Here is a 19,672-nt window from a genome sequence, read left to right as displayed (position 1 = left end):
CTAGATATGTTCAGTGGGGTAGCCCAATGCAGAATGCATAGACCCACTTCCAATCATTTTCCTATCTTGCTGATGGGTGGGGGGATAAGGAGGGGCCCTACTCCGTTTAGATTCGAGAATATGTGGCTGAAAGTGGACGGCTTCAATGGTCTTCTCCGGGGGTGGTGGCAAGGGATTGAGGTGAGAGGAAGGGCTAGCTTTAGATTGGCCTATAAGATGAAGGTCTTGAAACATAATATTAAAGTTTGGAATAGGGAGGTGTTTGGAAGGCTGGAAGTCAACAAAAATTCTACCCTTCAGCATATGGAGTACTGGGATGGAGTGGAGAGTGAGAGGAGCCTGTCTATAGCTGAAACTGAGCAGAAAAAAGAAGCCAAGGATGCCTTCTATAAATGGGTGCTAATGGAAGAAGTTCATTGGAGGCAGAAGTCTAGGGAGCTGTGGCTCAAGAAAGGGGATAGGAATACCGGTTATTTTCACCGTATGGCTAATGCCCACCGCAGAAATAACTCCCTGGACAGGATTATGATTAATGGGGAGCTGCTGACCGAGGAACAAGAGGTGAGGGATGGGATAGTGAATGCATTCCAGAAATTACTCTCAGAAGAGCCAGGGTGGAGAGCGGATATTGAGGGGCTGTAGCTCAATCAACTTAATTCCCGGGAAGCTGAAGACTTGGAGTTGCCTTTCTCTGAGGAGGAAATCCATTTTGCATTGATGGAGATGAGGGGAGACAAAGCTCCAGGCCTGGATGGCTTCACAATGGCCTTTTGGCAAGATTGCTGGGATTTTGTGAAGGAGGAGGTGGTGGATCTGTTTAAGGAATTCTTTGAGCATGGGTCCTTTGCCAAGTCTCTCAACACCACCTTTTTGGTCCTTATTCCTAAGAAAGGAGGAGCTGAAGACTTGGGGGACTTCAGGCCAATCAACTTGCTTGGGGGTTTGTATAAACTTTTAGCCAAAGTCCTAGCGAATAGGCTAAAGAAAGTGCTGGATAGGGTGGTCTCAGTTGACCAAAATGCCTTTGTGAGAGGGAGACAGATTTTGGATGCGTCTCTAGTAGCTAATGAGGTGATTGATTATTGGTATAAAAGAAAAGAGAAAGGGTTGATGTGCAAGTTGGACATTGAAAAAGCCTATGATAGCATCAACTGGAAGTTTCTTATGAAGGTTCTTCGGAAGATGGGCTTTGGGTCTCGTTGGATGGATTGGATGTGGTGGTGTATTTCTACTGCCAAATTCTCCATATTAATCAACGGGGTTCTAGCTGGTTTCTTTTCGAATTCAAAGGGGTTGCGGCAAGGAGACCCCCTCTCTCCATACCTTTTTGTCTTGGGTATGGAAGTGCTTAGCACCCTTATTAGACGGGCTGGTGAGAGGGGCTTTATTTCAGGCTGTAGGCTGCGGGGGAGAGGGGGGGGAAGAGCTGACTGTTTCTCACCTCCTCTTTGTTGACGACACACTCATTTTCTGCAAAGCTAGAAGAGAGCAACTTACCAATCTAAGCTGGATTTTGGCATGGTTTGAGGCGGCCTCCAGCCTCAAAATTAATCTGGCTAAGAGTGTTCTAATTCCTGTGGGGGAAGTGGATGAGTTGGAGGAGTTGGCGGCTGAGCTAGGTTGCAGATTGGGGGCTTTACCCATTATTTATTTGGGGCTACCCCTTGGAGCCCATCATAAAACCTCTTCTTCCTGGGATGGGGTGGAAGAGAGAATGAGAAGAAGACTAGCCCAGTGGAAATATATTTCGAAGGGGGGAAGAATTACTCTTATTAAGAGCACTTTGGCCATCATACCCATCTACCTCCTTTCCCTTATACGCATTCCTAAGGTTGTGGCAAAAAGGATTGAAAAAATTCAAAGAGATTTCTTGTGTGGGGGGGAAGCTTGGAGGGGAAAGTTCACTTGATTAATTGGAAGGTGGTCTGCAGCCCTAAGGAGGAGGGTGGTTTAGGCATCCGAAAGATAGACTTGTTGAACAAAGTCTTGCTGGGCAAATGGGTTTGGAGATATGCCTATGAGAAGGATAATCTTTGGAAAACGGCGATAGGGGTGAAATATGGTCAAGAGGGATGTGGGTGGAGGACTAAGGAAGTGTGTGGGCCTTTTGGGGTGGGTTTGTGGAAGGAGATCATGAAGGAGGTGGATTGGTGTTGAGAGAGCATTGATTTTAAGGTTGGGAAGGGGAATAGAGTTTTGTTTTGGACGGATAAGTGGTGTGGCAATGAGGCGCTTTCTCAAACTTTTCCTCAGTTGTTTACCTTGGCGGGTCATAAGAATGCCAAAGTTTGTGAAGTGTGGGATTCTAGTCTGGGTCAAGGAGGTTGGAATCTCAGTTTGGCTAGAGATTTCAATGATTGGGAGATGGATCAGATAGGAGATATGCTGAATCTTCTGAAGGACTTCAGGATTTCTCCTAAAGAGGACTCAGTGAGATGGAAGCGGGAAGGCAATAGAGATTTTGGGGCCAAGGGGGCCTACAAAAGGTTGAGTGGCTCCTCAGCCGGTGTTTTTCCGAATAGACGCATTTGGATGGATAAGGTTCCAACAAAAGTGTCTTTTTTTGCTTGGGAAGCCTCGTGGGGGAAGATCCTCACTTTGCATAAGCTTCAGAGAAGGGGGTGGCAGCTCTCTAATTGGTGCTATTTATGCGGCTGCGAAGAGGAAAATGTGAATCATATTCTCTTACATTGTACAATGGTTAAAACTATTTGGGAGATTACCCTTGCCATTTTCGAAGTTCAATGGGTGTTCCCAGAGTCAGTTATAGAGGTGTTACTTAGATGGAGGGGTTCTTTTGTGGGGAGAAAAAGAAAAAAGATATGGAATTCCATTCCGTTGTGCATATTTTGGACGGTTTGGAAGGAAAGGAATAGGTTAGCTTTCAGGGAAGAGTCTTTAGATATTCAGAAATTCAAAAATTTTTTTGTATGTAACTTGTGGAGTTGGGTTAGGGTGTACATTGGTGAGGAAACCTACTCTCTTTTAGGCTTTTTGGAGTGGCTTGGGACCACTTGAGGGTGGGTGAGGCTTTTCCCCTTTTTTGTTTTTTTTTTTTCATCCTTGTTTTGGGTTGTCAGTATACCCCCTGTATACGTGCGGCTTCTTAGCCTTTTCTAATATATTTGGTTGTTTATCTATCAAAAAAAAAAAAAACAACTCCATTGTTTTGATTGGTTCTGGTCGTGCTGTAAACTTCTCATACTACATACAAGTTGTGTTTTCACATGCTCTGTGTGAACACATTTCTTCGCCTTATAATACATCGAATGCTTGTTATGGATGTATTTCTCAAATTAACTATACTGTATGTTAATTTCTCTTTATCATTCTCCTTGGTTTTACTACAGAGTTTCATGCTTTATTACTTTTACATGCACAAATTTTTCTTATCAACATTTATGAGGGAGAGAAATTTCAAAAGTTTGGCCCTCTTTAAACTTCATATGCCTTGAGTAGTAAGAAATGTCCATAATGGATATCACAATCTAAATGAATAATTAATAAAATTTAGGAAAAAATAAGGACTTACGATATTCTTGTGATTTGGTAGATAGAATTAAAGTAGAGCGTTAGTCAATTTGCACTAGTACAATGCTAGCCAATTGCATAATGGCCTTAGGGACATACACATGATGCCTCATCACAAACTTGGGAGGAGTCAAATTTTCTGAAAATATGGAAGATACATAAATATATGTGGATGTGATAGCAGACTCCAAACTATGCATTTACAATGTGAAAGACTTGGAGCTGCTCATAGAAGTCCAGATTTAAGCATTTGAAATTGGTAGTAGTTCAGCTACCTTAATGTCTGTGTCTTTGTTAATAAAAATTCTGTGACTTGCATGCCTCCATGTCCTACCTCAGGTGTCAAAGTGTTGGAGTGGGGATGGGAGTTTCCATGTTTGATTGATTGTGTACCAAATAAAAAGTTAAAAGACTTGCACTCTGGCTGTAGCTCTGTCATCACCATTAAACTAAAAAAGTTCCTTCCTTGTGTATCAACTACACTCCTACTCATTTCTGAACATGGCATTTGTTCTGTTCTCTCTCCCAAGCTAGTTTATACCCTAGGAGTTTTAACTGTTATATGTGTTCCAATTATTTTGCCTTTCAGAATAATGTCGTTCAGCTATTGGAGATAGCATTAGTTGCTGGAGTGGATAAAGAACCTGATCCATCACAACCATGCTCTGTGTATACCCTTGTAGATTTGTTGCCTTTGCTCACTGTTAAATCTGGTGATATTGAATTGGAAAACCACATTAAATGCAATCCTCAAGGTACCTTTTCCATTACTTATTAATTCTCTTCCCACTTTGATGTCCTGCTTTCTATTTTTTTAATTTTCTAATGGCATGTTTTTTCACACTTCTTTCAAGCAGGGGTAAGTTGCTCAAGGGGAGAGAAACCAGTTGATCGGCTTCTAATGACTTTAGCTTCTGAATGTATGCAACCAGATAGCCAGATGCAACGGTTTACTGGACCCAATTTTCACCAAGATTTGAATAAGTTGGTTTCTCTATCTCAGCATTGGGCAGTCCTTCATGTAGGATGTATTCAACGTCTCATCCGGCTTTGCAAAGAACTGCTTATACTTCCAGACATGTTTGATGATGAGAAGACAGCAGGAATAAATTTCCGCAAGAGACTGTCCTTTGGGTTAAGGATTTTAAAATTACTTGGAAGTCTTACAAGAGACATCCCATATGTTGAATATGATCCTGCATTGTTGCAAGCAGTTGCTTCATGTGCTGATGTACTACCTAGCTTGTTTAAACCTGGATTTGAATTTGCAAATAGCCATGCACCTGTTGAGAGTAGTTTTGAGAACCTTGTATTGTTGCTTTTGGAAGAGTTTCTTCATCTCGTCCGTGTTATATTCTGGACTAGCAGTGTTTTTCAGAATATCCAGGCTTGTATTATAGCTTCAGTATTGGACAATTTGGATTCTGATGTATGGAGATACAACAAGTCCGCAGCTAACCCAAAGCCCCCATTAGCTTATTTCCCTCGAAGCGTTATTTACATTCTAAAACTCATTGTGGAAGTCAAAAAACAAACATATCAGGCTTTTGATGTCCAAGATGATTTCCAGATTGATTCCCCTTCATGTCGCCTTCATTCTGAAAAAATTTCTTTGCTAAAGAAATATACAGTTGAGGAGCTACTAAAAAAGATATTTCCTTCATCCAATCAATGGGTGGACAATCTGATGGATCTTGTTTTCTTTCTTCATTCTGAAGGTGTGAAGTTAAGGCCAAAACTGGAGAGGTCGTTTTCAAGTTGTGCAAAAGCTAGTTGCAACTCTGAAACAGAGAATGCTGTTTGTCATGAAGATGAAGCCCTTTTTGGAGACCTTTTCTCCGAGGGTGGTCGGTCTGTAGGATCTACAGATGGATGTGATCAAGCCCCTGCTTCAGTCAATCCGACTTCCAACTACTGCAATATGCCAATTCAAGCTGCTTCAGAAGTATTGGGATTTCTAAAAGATTGTGCCTTTTCACCAGAATGGCACACCTCAGTTTATGAGGATGGTTGTAAAAAGCTTAGTGGGAAGCACATTGATATTCTGCTTTCCATACTCAATTGTCAGGGCTGCTATTCTGAAGACAGGATTTCTGACAACCTTACAGGTTTACAAGAGCAGAGGAAGACTGGACACGTCCATGAACTTTGCTTTGAATTGCTGCACAATCTTCTCACACGTCATGCTTTGTCTGATTCACTTGAAGAATACCTTTTTGGGCAAATCCTTAATGTTGATAGTGGTTGCTTCATTTACAATGATCTAACCCTAACTTTGCTAGCTCACTCTCTCATCTGTAGAGTAGGTTTGGCTGGTAGCCAGTTGAGAAGCAAAATTTACAGGGGATATATAGATTTCATTGTTGAGAAGACAAAAGCTCTCTATTCAAAATGTCCAAGCCTCAAGGAACTTTTTGGGACTCTTCCCTCCGTGTTTCACATCGAGATTCTCCTTATGGCATTCCATTTATCTTCAGAAGGTGAAAAGGCAACACTTGCAAACTTAATTTTTTCTTCCCTCAGAACAATTGATGCTCCTGCTGATGGTTTTAACAGCACTCAATTGTCATGCTGGGCTATACTAGTTTCAAGGTTGATTTTAGTGCTTCGTCATATGATATTTTACCCCCGTGCTTGTCCTTCATCATTGCTTCTTGATTTGAGATCCAAGTTGAGGGAAGCACCACTTGCTGGATCCAATCCTTCTGTTAACCCAAGTGATAATTTGTCATCTTGGGCATCAATTGCAGTTGAGAACATAATGGGTGCATGGATCAAAGAAGACCCTTTCCTCAGTAGTTTGGTCAATCAACTTTCTGATGTTGCATCACTTCCTGCTTCACTTTGTAGGGATGATCTTGCCATCCAATCCTTATGCTTGCATTGGGATGATATATGTGCCTCCTTCTATTGGATTCTGGGGTTCTGGAAAGGCAAGAAAGCTACAACCGTGGAAGACCTTATTCTTGAAAGGTACATTTTTATACTTTGTTGGGATATTCCTACAATGGGCTCTGCATTAGACCATCCCCTGCCACTCTGGAATGACTTGCAGACTCTCGATTTATCAGATGTAAAGTATTTCTTTCATTTTAGCCATTCTTTTCTAGGTCATTCTGGTGTTATTGGTGAGGGCATTAGCTTTTTGGATGTGGTAATTGGTGTACTGCAGCACTTGCATGCTGTGCACATAACAGATGACATTGAAGACCTGGGCTGGGATTTCTTGAGGAATGGAATGTGGTTGTCTCTGGTACTCTCCTTGCTTCAAACCGGAATTGGGGAATATTGCCTAAAAAACAGTGTCCCTGGAATGGGTCCAATCTCTCCTGAATATGCATCCAGTGATAATGAATATCTTACTCTTGCAGAAGGCCTAATTTCCAGTTTATTAGAGGCTGGGCAAGTTGCCAAAGTCTCAAGGATATTGTCATCTTTCTTGAACAGATATTTACAAGCTTACCAGAAAGCATTTCTCTCTACAATTGACAATGGCCAGTACCATGGTGATAGGTTTTCACCTTTATTGCTTCTCAAACATACTGGTGTTGACAAATGCATGCAGGATGGGCTTCTTGAGAAAAGTGGAATAAATCCTTGTCATCTGGAGTCTGTTTATGGTCTCTTATCAAAGTTGGATCAGATGGTTAAGAAAAGAGCTTCTGGATTCCTATCTAAGGTCTTTTGGGAATGTATATTGCATGGTTTCCCTTCTCATCTTCAAGCTTCCAGTGGAATTCTTCTTTCATGCATTCTAAGCATAAGAGGGATCATTTGCATTCTAGAGGGGCTGCTGAAAATCAAGGATGCGAGGGGAAACATTCTTATGGAGACTGAGGTTCTGCAGGAGATCCTTGATTCGGTGATGACTATCAAGTGTGATAGGATCTTTGAAAGCCTTCATGGGAATTGTGAAGCTATTTATCACAGTTTGAGTGCTGGAATGGAAGGATCAGATTTTAGCTACCTATTTCAGATGAAGCAGATGGAAGGTTTTCTAAGGGATATCAATGCTGGGGAAGTGAGTGATGGTAGTATCCATGAATGTATAGTGACCAAGGCAATCGATATGATGGATATCCTCAGGAAAGACCCTTCACTGGCTGTCATTTTCAAATTTTATGTCAGTATGGTTGATGTGTCTGAAAAGGTCGAGGAGCTTTATGGGTTGCAACGTGGTGATTTATTGGTTCTGGTTGATTCATTGGATAATTGTTACTCTGAATCGGTTAACGTGAAGGTCCTTAACTTCTTTGTTGATCTTTTATCTGGAGACCTCTGCCCTGACCTCAAGCAGAAGATACAAACAAAATTTCTTAGCATGGATTTGCTTTGTCTGTCTAAATGGTTGGAGAAGAGGCTGGTGGGTTGTGCAGTAGATGCCTCAGAAGGGGTTTCCTGTGCAAAAGCCAGTTCCACAACTCTCAGAGAATCAACTATGAATTTTATTTTATGCCTTGTATCCCCACATGATATGCAATCAAAAGAGCTACATAGTCATTTGTTTGAAGCCATGCTGATTTCACTTGATACAGCATTTATTTTATTTGATATCCATACAGCCAAGTCCTATTTCCATTTTATAGTTCAACTTTCTAGAGGGGAATCCCTGATGAAGCCACTTTTAAAGAGGACTGTAGCATTGATGGAAAAGCTGGCTGGTGACGAGGGTCTGCTTCAAGGGTTAAAGTTTCTCTTTGGTTTTCTTGGAACTGTCTTGAGTGATTGTAGGTCTAATAAGAGTACCTTGGAAAAATCTCCTGGGAAGCCTTTTTCTAGCGGTAGTATTGGGGTTGGACCTGTGGCTTCTAGACCAGTAGGTTCAAGGAAAAATTCTGAAACATTGGTTCTTTCAGCTAATCAAGAAACAGGATCGGCTTCTCTTGAATGTGATGCAACTTCTGTAGATGAAGATGAGGATGATGGAACATCTGATGGTGAGGTTGCTAGCATGGATAAGGATGAGGAAGATGACAGTAACAGTGAAAGGGCACTTGCTTCCAAGGTATGCACATTTACATCCAGTGGCAGCAATTTTATGGAACAACACTGGTATTTTTGTTATACATGTGATCTGACTGTGTCGAAAGGATGTTGCTCTGTGTGTGCCAAAGTTTGTCATCGTGATCATCGTGTTGTTTATTCTCGTTCAAGTCGATTCTTTTGTGACTGTGGAGCGGGGGGTGTCAGAGGTAGCAATTGCCAATGCTTGAAGCCTCGAAAATTCACTGGAAGTAACAGTGCACCTGTTCGTGGTTCTGTTAACTTTCAGTCCTTTTTACCTTTCACTGAGGATGGAGATCAGCTTCCAGATAGCGATTCAGATCTGGATGAGGATGGATGCACAGATGTAGATAACTCAGTCAGCTTGTCTATTTCAAGAGAGCTTCAAGATGGAATGCCAGTATTACTTGAAGAACTTGATGTTGAGGGTCAGGTTCTTGAACTTTGCTCTTCTCTGCTGCCTTCAATAGTTAGCAAAAGAGACTCCAACCTTTCACAAGATAAGAAAATTATTCTGGGCAAAGATAAGGTGCTGTCTTATGGTGTTGATATTCTGCAATTGAAGAAGGCATATAAAAGTGGATCATTGGATCTGAAGATAAAGGCAGATTATTCGAATGCAAAGGAACTTAAATCCCATCTGTCCAGTGGTTCTCTTGTCAAATCTTTACTCAGTGTCAGTATTCGAGGTCGACTTGCTGTTGGGGAAGGTGACAAAGTTGCTATATTTGATGTTGGCCACCTGATTGGACAAGCCACCATTGCACCTGTAACAGCCGACAAGACCAATGTTAAGCCCCTCTCCAAGAATGTTGTTCGGTTTGAAATTGTACATCTTGTTTTCAATCCAGTGGTAGAGAACTATCTTGCTGTTGCAGGCTTTGAGGATTGCCAGGTGCTCACTTTAAGTCCTCGTGGTGAGGTGACTGACCGTCTTGCCATTGAACTTGCTCTGCAAGGTGCCTATATTAGACGGATAGACTGGGTTCCAGGTTCTCAAGTTCAGCTAATGGTGGTCACCAATAGGTTTGTCAAAATATATGATCTATCTCAGGACAATATCAGTCCCATGCACTACTTCACATTGTCTGATGACATGATTGTAGATGCAACACTACTTGTGGCTTCTCAAGGGAGAGTGTTTCTTATTGTTCTTTCTGAACTTGGAAGCTTATATAGGCTGGAATTGTCATTGGAGGGTAATGTTGGGGCCAAACCATTGAAGGAAATTATTCATATTCAGGATAGGAACATTCAGGCAAAAGGCTCATCCGTGTACTTCTCCTCGACATATAAATTGCTTTTCATATCCTACCAAGATGGAACTACCTTTATAGGTCGGCTAAATCCAAATGCAACATCTCTAACTGAGATATCTGCTGTATATGAGGATGAGCAAGATGGTAAACTGCGACCAGCTGGACTGCATCGTTGGAAGGAGTTGCTGGTTGGGAGTGGGTTATTCGTTTGCTTCTCAAGTGTGAAACCGAATGTTGCACTTGCCATATCAATGGGTTCTAATGAGTTGTTTGCACAGAACATGCGGCATGCAGTGGGTTCGACCTCACCACTGGTAGGGATAACTGCTTACAAGCCTTTGTCCAAAGATAAAATTCATTGTCTTGTTTTGCATGATGATGGCAGCCTTCAGATATACTCGCATGTTCCCATGGGAGTCGATGCAGGTGCAAGTGTGACCTTGGATAAAGTTAAAAGATTGGGTTCAGATATCCTCAACAATAAAGCTTATGCTGGTACAAACCCAGAATTCCCACTTGATTTTTTTGAGAAAACAGTCTGCATAACTGCAGATGTGAAGTTGGGTGGTGATGCTGTCAGAAATGGCGATTCAGAAGGAGCTAAGCATAGCTTGGTATCCGAGGATGGATTTCTAGAAAGCCCCAGCCCTGCAGGATTTAAGGTATTGTTGCTTTTGGTTCAAGATACTTTTGTAGCATCTTATGCTAATTTCCCTTTTTAATCAATAGCTTTCAGCAGGCTTGGATGTGCTTGATTTCTAATGTGTTTTTAGTTGACTCCTCTACAAAGTCGCTCTCCCTCTCTCTGTCTTTGATTTTTCTCACATGCTTGTGTTAAATTCATCTATGACAGGATTGACATTTTTAGTTTCATGCTTTCTCCTATGTCATCAATAACTTTTGTTCAATTGCTTTTCCCAATTAGCCAGTTGTATATTGGTATTTATTTGAGGAACAAGATTACTGTGGGGCTAGCCACTTCAGTCGTCCACAAGCTCTTCCTTGATTCCTATTGATGAGGCACAAATTCTGAGATGCACCCCCATTGCTTTCAAGAAATAGTCCATATGTGGAAATCAGGCAATTCTGACTTCCAAAGCCTTACAGAACCAGTTTCCTTTTACATGGTGTGCAATACCATTTTGGCCATCACCTTGCATGTCATATTAAATTCTCAAGGGCTTCTCACCAATAAATTACATAAAATCCTTTTACCATTAATTATACTCTCTCATGTTCTTACCAAAGGGTGCTACTTGTGCTTCTTCCCTTGCTTCCTATATGAGAATTGTTTAGGTTGGGGAATTGGTAATCCTGTGCCACTATGGTTGTGGAGCTGGTGTTGGTGTGCTGATTGTAGCTACTTGCTTGTATTATTGGTGGAGATGCTTCTTTCTGGTGGTTGGTTTCTTGTTTTAGTAAGGGCCATCATGATGGTTTACACACATTGTCATAGTAACCTTCATAACTTGTCAAACTGTAATTCCATGGTGGTATCCATTGGTGATTACCGAATGGGATGATGGGGCATCCATGGTGATTTTGGACAGCATCAAAAGTGTCTCCCTGGTTATTGCATGTTGGTGGTTAAGATGCTGATGACACTTGATTGCATATCTCTCAATAATAGTTGGCATGATTGACATCCTAAGTTGAGGAGGAAGAGTGCACTGCCAGAACATATGATTTTACTAATTAGTTTGAGGTGGCCTTTCCATATCTCCTTGTATATGGATGCCTGGAATTAGCTAATCTTTTCCCTTATTTACTATCAGAATTCTCCATTTTGCAGGTTTTTTTTTCTTCTGTACTTTATGTTTCTGCTTGACTTCTTACACTTGGCTTGCAACAACTTTTAGATGGTTTGGTGTTGGTGATTGGTATAGCTGCAATTATATTGAATTTCAATGTTCTCATTTATTATTTATAACTTTGCCCTTTTCTTTGCTTTTCTCAGATAACTGTTGCCAATTCAAATCCTGATATTGTCATGGTGGGTTTTCGTGTGCATGTGGGTAATACATCTGCAAGCCATATACCTTCTGATATTACCATATTCCAGAGAGTGATTAAATTAGATGATGGCATGCGCTCTTGGTATGATATTCCATTTACAGTTGCTGAATCACTTCTTGCTGATGAAGAATTTACAGTATCTGTTGGGTCAACCTTCAATGGCTCTGCACTACCTAGAATAGATTCACTGGAAGTTTACGGCCGAGCTAAGGATGAATTTGGATGGAAAGAAAAAATGGATGCAATTTTGGATAGAGAAGCTCGTGTTCTTGGTTGTAACTCCTGGGTTGCAGGATCTGGGAAAAAGTGCCGTTCAATGCAGTCTGCTCCTATTCAGGAGCAGGTGGTAGCGGATGGCCTCAAGCTTCTGTCTAGGTTATATTCTGTGTGTAGGCCACAAGGATGCTCAAAAGTTGAGGAAGTGAAATCTGAGCTGAACAAACTTAAGTGCAAGCTGTTATTAGAAACTATATTTGAGAGTGACAGGGAGCCCTTGTTGCAGGCTGCTGCTTGCTGTGTGCTGCAGGCTGTGTTTCCTAGAAGGGAAATATATTACCAAGTAACTGCCTAATGCCTATGATATATTAGAAACACACATTCTTTCTCACTCTCTTTCTCTCTCTCTCTCTCTCTCTCACACACACACACACATATATGTGTGAATGTCATGTGGGGTGGGGGGTTTGCATTAGGAATATTTTTCAGGCACTGATTGCAATTTCCTCACTTAGGTTAAGGACACAATGCGCCTTCTTGGGGTGGTGAAATCTACCTCTGTTCTCTCTTCAAGGTTGGGTGTTGGCGGTACTACAGCTGGGTGGATTATTGAAGAGTTTACAGCCCAGATGCGTGCAGTCTCTAAAATTGCATTGCATCGTCGATCAAACTTGGCTACTTTTCTGGAGATAAATGGTATTGTTGCATTCTCTGATATACCTTACTTGCTTCCTCTATTAATCATGTCACTGATTGTAGTTTGTATTCCAGATGCAGATATATATTCCATCTGGAAGTTCTCTCATTATGAATATAGTAAACTACTAGCTAAATTTGTGTGGAAATGGAAGCATTTTGTGTAATATAATGGTTTTGATATTTTTGAACTTTTAAAAATAGTTCATTGCCCAGAAGTTTCTGCGAGTGAAGCTAAAGAAATATAGCAATTCTTGATTGAACTGCAAGAAATACATGGTAAGAACCAATGTTTTAAAAGGCCAAAGCTGGCCTTGAGGTATTTTTCCCCCAAGGAGGCAAGGTGTGAGCTGCATCTTAAACCCCAGCCCAAAATAAAAAATGAAAAATTCAAAAGATCGGGAAAAATGCTTATATCTTAGGTAAATATAAATAAGAAAACCATAAAATTCATAGTAAAAAGATAAGTTGTTGTCATTGCAATATCTAACTGGTCTGTCATTCTTCTCATCAATGTTGATGTCCACCCATCTTAACTTTCAGTTATGTACTCTTCTTTCTCTTATTTCCTTGTTTCCTTTGGAACTAACCTTCCGCCCTAGCTTTCGGTTTTGCACTCTTCTTTCTCTTATTTCCCTGTTTCTTTTGTCCTTTGGGCTGCACTTCCATGAAGTCAAGACCTAAAGCCGAAGACCCACATATCAAAAGTTTAAAACCCACTAAAAGGCTGCATATTGGAGGCTTATGCCTTAACAGCCTTGAGGCTTAACCTTCAAGTCTATACACCTACAAGGTGAAGCTTAAGTTGAGTCTCAAGGCTAAACAATTAGTGGTAGCCTTAAATTGTATGCTTCGAACTTCTTTTGAAACACTGTTCACAAGCAGCCTGAGCTCACTGGATTGGCAATGTCTTTTTTGTATCTTTATTTTCTCTCACAGTATTTTCTCTTTACACTTCACTGTTAGATGACCATATAATGCATAATTCATTTTTTGCATAATAGCATTCTTATATGTTTGCATGGTCATTAACATTCTTAAACACCCTTTTTTTGTATCTTTGTTGCCAACAGACATATTGAACAAAAGAGAGGAATATGTTTGTAACAAAGTAGGACTTTGATCGGATAATTTTCTAAAATTGTTGTGTTAGATGAAGATTTCCAAATTAGTAACCGATATCAAACATGCTATTTTACATGGACATTCCATTTTAAACTATTATAATTGTTGAGAGGTTCGTCATTTCAACAAACTTTGATTTGTCATTCTAAGTTTGGAGGTTAGAAGGATGTGACGCTTGATGCACACCTTCGGATATGTGCTAGCCCAGGTAACATAGTTGGTGGTTTATTTTTAAGTTATTGCTTGCTGTTTATGCTTCAAATCAAATTTTTGGTAGTGATTTCATCTTACTTTTCTGAAGTTTATTGCATCCTTATCTGAAATAATGATAATAATATTTGTCCATCCTCTCATTGATATTAGAAAGCTCTTGAGTAACGCTGCATGTATTGGTTGCAGATATTATATTTGTTTCACAAAGATGGTTAATTGGCACTTCATTCTGCTTTTGATGGAAAACAAATATTTATTTATATTCTGTTTCTACTTTATGTGTGTGCCACTGTTTATTCTCTTACAACCTGATGTAGGTTCTGAAGTGGTGGATGGGCTCATGCAAGTTTTATGGGGAATTTTGGACATAGAGCAGCCCGACACGCAGACTATGAACAACATTGTAGTATCCTCTGTAGAACTTATTTATTGCTATGCTGAATGTCTGGCTTTACATGGAAGAGATACAGGAGGACGATCTGTTGCACCAGCTGTTGTATTATTCAAGAAACTTCTGTTTTCCCCCAATGAGGCCGTTCAAACATCCAGCAGGTAGTTATTTTCCTTTTTTTTTTGTACTATAAAGTAAGCTTTTCTTTCTTTTACTCTCTCTCTCTCTCTCTCTTTCTTTTCTTTTCTTTTTTTTTTTTTGGTGGTCTTTACTCCCCCTTTTTTTCCCCAGCTTGGCTATATCTTCAAGACTGCTCCAGGTTCCATTTCCAAAGCAAACTATGTTACCTACAGATGATGTGGTAGAGAGCACAGTATCTACATCAGTGACTGCTGATGCAGCTGGTGGAAATACCCAGGTCATGATTGAGGAAGACTCCATTACTTCATCTGTTCAGTACTGTTGTGATGGTTGCTCCACTGTTCCTATACTTAGACGGAGATGGCATTGTAACGTTTGCCCTGATTTTGATTTATGTGAGGCATGTTATGAACTAGACGCAGACCGACTTCCTCCACCGCATTCTAGAGATCATCTTATGTCAGCAATTCCAATTGAAGTGGAAACATTAGGAGGAGATGGCAGTGAAATTCACTTCTCCACTGATGACTTAAGCGAATCAAGCTTGTTGCCGGTGACAACTGATGTTACTGTGCAGAATTCTACTCCAGCAATCCATGTGTTGGAACCCAATGAATCTGGAGAATTTTCTGCTTCGGTGATTGATCCTGTCTCAATTTCGGCATCAAAAAGGGCTGTAAATTCATTGCTTCTCTCTGAGCTTCTTGAACAGCTGAAAGGATGGATGAAGACAACCTCTGGGCTTCAGGCTATACCTGTTATGCAGCTCTTCTACAGATTATCATCTGCTGTAGGTGGACCTTTTATAGACAGCTCAAGACCTGAAAGCTTAGATCTGGAGAAATTAATCAAATGGTTTTTGGATGAGATTAATCTCAGTAAACCTTTTGTAGCCAAAACTCGTTCTCCTTTTGGGGAAGTTGCAATCCTTGTCTTCATGTTCTTCACCTTGATGCTACGAAACTGGCACCAGCCAGGCAGTGATGGTTCTATTCCAAAGTCAAGTGGAGGTTCAGATATGCAGGATAAAAGCAATATTCAGATTCCACCCTCCACTTCAATTGTGGCTCCATCTTCATTGGATGATCAAGAGAAACATGATTCTGCATCTCAACTGCTTCAAGCTTGCAGTTCTCTTAGGCAGCAAGCATTTGTTAATTATCTAATGGATATTCTACAGCAGCTGGTGCATGTTTTTAAGTCCCCTAATGTTAATTTTGAAGCTGCACATGGTGCAAACCCTGGCTTGGGGTGTGGGGCTCTACTAACAGTTCGAAGAGAGCTACCAGCTGGCAATTTCTCTCCATTCTTTTCAGATTCATATGCAAAGGCCCATCGCATGGATATTTTCATGGACTACCATAGACTACTGTTAGAGAATGCTTTCCGGCTGGTATATGGTTTGGTTCGACCAGAAAAACAAGACAAGACTGGAGAGAAAGAGAAGGTTTACAAGATGTCCTCTGGTAAGGATCTGAAGCTAGATGGTTACCAGGATGTTCTCTGCAGTTACATCAACAATTCTCATACCACATTTGTAAGAAGGTATGCTAGGAGGCTTTTTCTACATCTATGTGGAAGCAAGACTCATTATTACAGTGTTCGAGACTCTTGGCAATTCTCCAGTGAAGCCAAGAAACTTTACAAACATGTAAATAAATCTGGTGGTTTTCAGAATCCTGTTCCATATGAGAGAAGTGTCAAGATAGTGAAGTGCCTGTCTACAATGGCTGAAGTAGCTGCTGCCCGGCCTCGGAACTGGCAGAAGTATTGTTTGAGGAATGGAGATGTTTTGCCATATCTGATGAATGGGATATTCTATTTTGGGGAAGAGTCTGTGGTTCAGACACTTAAGCTCTTAAGTTTGGCCTTCTATACAGGAAAAGACATCAGCCACTCTCTACCAAAAGCTGAAGCAGGAGATGCAGGAACAAGTTCAAACAAATCAGGCACAGTCTCTCTGGATTCAAAGAAAAAGAAAAAGGGTGAAGATGGATCTGAATCTGCTTCAGAGAAGTCCTATTTGGATATGGAGCCAGCGGTGGATATCTTTACTGAGAAGGGTGGTGATGTCCTCAGGCAATTCATCAATTCCTTTTTACTGGAGTGGAATTCAAGCTCTGTGAGGATTGAAGCCAAATGTGTTCTTTATGGTGTTTGGCATCATGGAAAGCAGTCATTCAAGGAAACCATGTTAGTAGCTCTCTTGCAAAAAGTGGAATGTCTGCCGATGTATGGCCAGAATATTGTTGAATATACCGAGCTTGTAACCTGGTTGCTGGGGAAAGTTCCTGATACTAGTTCAAAGCCACAGAGCACTGAACTTGTTGACCGATGCTTGACTACTGATGTAGTTAGGTGCATATTTGAGACACTTCACTCACAAAATGAGCTTTTAGCTAATCATCCTAATTCCCGCATCTACAACACTTTAAGTGGTCTGGTGGAATTTGATGGTTACTATCTTGAGAGTGAACCTTGTGTTGCTTGCAGCTCTCCTGAGGTACCCTACAGCAGAATGAAGCTAGAAAGTCTTAAATCTGAAACAAAGTTCACCGACAACCGCATAATAGTGAAATGCACTGGGAGCTACACTATCCAAACTGTGACCATGAATGTTCATGATGCCCGTAAATCAAAATCTGTGAAAGTTTTGAACCTGTACTATAACAATAGGCCTGTGGCTGACCTGTCGGAGTTGAAAAACAATTGGGCCTTGTGGAAGCGTGCAAAGAGTTGTCATCTTGCCTTCAATCAGACTGAGCTGAAAGTGGATTTCCCCATTCCAATCACTGCATGTAACTTCATGATTGAGCTGGATTCATTCTATGAAAATCTTCAGGCGTTGTCACTTGAACCATTGCAGTGCCCACGTTGCAGTCGACCTGTCACTGATAAGCATGGAATTTGCAGCAATTGCCATGAGAATGCTTATCAGTGTAGGCAATGCCGCAATATTAATTATGAGAACTTGGATTCTTTTCTATGCAATGAGTGTGGATATAGCAAATATGGCCGTTTTGAATTCAACTTCATGGCAAAGCCAAGTTTTACATTTGATAGCATGGAGAATGATGATGATATGAAGAGGGGATTGACAGCTATAGAAGCTGAATCTGAAAATGCCCATAGGAGGTATCAGCAGCTTTTGGGATTCAAAAAGCCCTTGCTTAAGATTGTATCAAGCATTGGTGAGAATGAAATGGACTCACAACAGAAGGACTCTGTACAGCAAATGATGGTCTCTTTGCCTGGACCTTCATGTAAGATAAATCGGAAAATTGCTCTTCTTGGTGTCCTATATGGTGAGAAGTGCAAAGCTGCCTTTGATTCTGTCAGCAAAAGTGTTCAGACCTTGCAAGGGCTTCGTCGGGTTTTGATGAATTATTTGCACCAGAAACACTCTGATAATGCAGTGGCCTCATCAAGGTTTGTGGTTTCCAGGTCACCAAATAGTTGCTATGGCTGTGCAACAACATTTGTAGCACAGTGTCTTGAGATATTGCAGGTGCTGTCCAAGCACCCAAATTCTAAGAAACAACTTGTTGCTGCTAGCATTTTATCGGAGTTGTTTGAAAACAATATTCATCAAGGTCCAAAAACAGCTCGCATTCAAGCCAGGGCAGTACTTTGTGCTTTCTCTGAAGGTGATGCAAATGCTGTTTCTGAGTTGAACAGCTTAATACAGAAGAAAGTCATGTACTGCCTTGAACATCATCGCTCCATGGACATTGCCCTTGCTAGTCGTGAAGAGTTGTTATTGCTTTCAGAGGTGTGTTCTTTGGCAGATGAATTCTGGGAGTCAAGATTACGTGTTGTCTTTCAGTTGTTATTTTCTTCAATTAAATTGGGTGCCAAACATCCTGCCATTGCTGAGCATGTTATTCTTCCTTGTCTAAGGATAATATCTCAGGCATGTACCCCTCCAAAACCTGATACGGTAGACAAAGAGCAGGGGTTGGGAAAATCAACTCCACTTTTGCAGAGTAAGGATGAAAACAATTCAAATTCATCTGGATCTGTGAGTGGCCATGGTGGTGGGAGTAAGTCAGTTGCAGAATTATCAGAAAAAAATTGGGATGGTTCTCAGAAGACTCAGGATATTCAATTATTGAGCTACTCAGAGTGGGAAAAAGGAGCATCATATCTTGATTTTGTCAGGAGGCAGTACAAAGTTTCTCAGGCAGTTAAAAGCTCTGGCCAGAGGCCCCGACCTCAAAGATATGATTACCTGGCTCTCAAATATGCCCTCAGATGGAAGCGCAATGCTTGTAAGACATCTAAGGGTGAATTGTCAGCATTTGAGCTAGGGTCATGGGTTACAGAACTAGTACTGAGTGCTTGTTCTCAATCTATAAGGTCGGAGATGTGCATGCTGATTAGTTTGCTTTGTGCCCAAAGTCCAGCAAGGAGATTTCGGTTATTAAACTTACTCATGGCTTTGTTACCAGCAACTCTCTCTGCTGGTGAAAGTGCTGCCGAATATTTTGAATTGCTCTTCAAGATGATAGATTCAGAAGATGCACGTCTGTTCTTGACTGTACGGGGATGTCTAACTAAAATATGTAAATTAATTTCCCAAGAAGTGGGTAATATTGAGTCTTTAGAGAGGAGCCTGCACATTGACATTTCACAGGGTTTCATCCTTCACAAGCTTATAGAGCTCCTTGGCAAATTTTTAGAGGTTCCCAATATCAGATCAAGGTAGAAGTGCCCCATTGCTCTTTTGTTTCACAGTTAACTGATCCCCTCTTCTTTATCTTAATATCTTTTCTTTCTTTTTTAATTTGTCTTGGTGCTAGATTCATGCGGGACAACTTGCTGTCTGAAATCCTTGAGGCCCTTATTGTCATTAGAGGTCTGATAGTGCAGAAGACGAAGTTAATAAGTGATTGCAATCGGCTTCTAAAAGATCTTTTGGATGGCCTTTTACTCGAGAGCAGTGAGAATAAACGCCAGTTTATCCGTGCCTGTATCTGTGGTCTGCAAATTCATGGAGAAGAGAGAAAAGGACGAACTTCTTTGGTATGGATGATCTATCCAATGCTCCATTTGCCTTCTATTGTAGTTATTTTTTTAT

General features: G+C 40.9%; 1 protein-coding gene across 1 annotated transcript in view; it reads left to right on the top strand.

The window, feature by feature from the left end:
* LOC100256705 (auxin transport protein BIG) overlaps positions 1 to 19,672 on the top strand; it is a 33,689-nt gene that overhangs the window by 8,113 nt on the left and 5,904 nt on the right. The window contains exons 3-9 of the mRNA XM_010662263.3: positions 4,121 to 4,286; positions 4,389 to 10,456; positions 11,752 to 12,369; positions 12,542 to 12,722; positions 14,378 to 14,612; positions 14,743 to 19,296; positions 19,395 to 19,617. Of these exons, the coding sequence (XP_010660565.1) occupies positions 4,121 to 4,286; positions 4,389 to 10,456; positions 11,752 to 12,369; positions 12,542 to 12,722; positions 14,378 to 14,612; positions 14,743 to 19,296; positions 19,395 to 19,617 (12,045 nt within the window). The remainder of the gene's footprint in view (positions 1 to 4,120; positions 4,287 to 4,388; positions 10,457 to 11,751; positions 12,370 to 12,541; positions 12,723 to 14,377; positions 14,613 to 14,742; positions 19,297 to 19,394; positions 19,618 to 19,672) is intronic.

This window comes from Vitis vinifera, chromosome 14 (genome assembly GCF_030704535.1).
Source record: "Vitis vinifera cultivar Pinot Noir 40024 chromosome 14, ASM3070453v1".
Classification (NCBI taxonomy): Eukaryota; Viridiplantae; Streptophyta; class Magnoliopsida; order Vitales; family Vitaceae; genus Vitis; species Vitis vinifera.
This window is presented reverse-complemented; position numbering and strand designations above follow the sequence as displayed.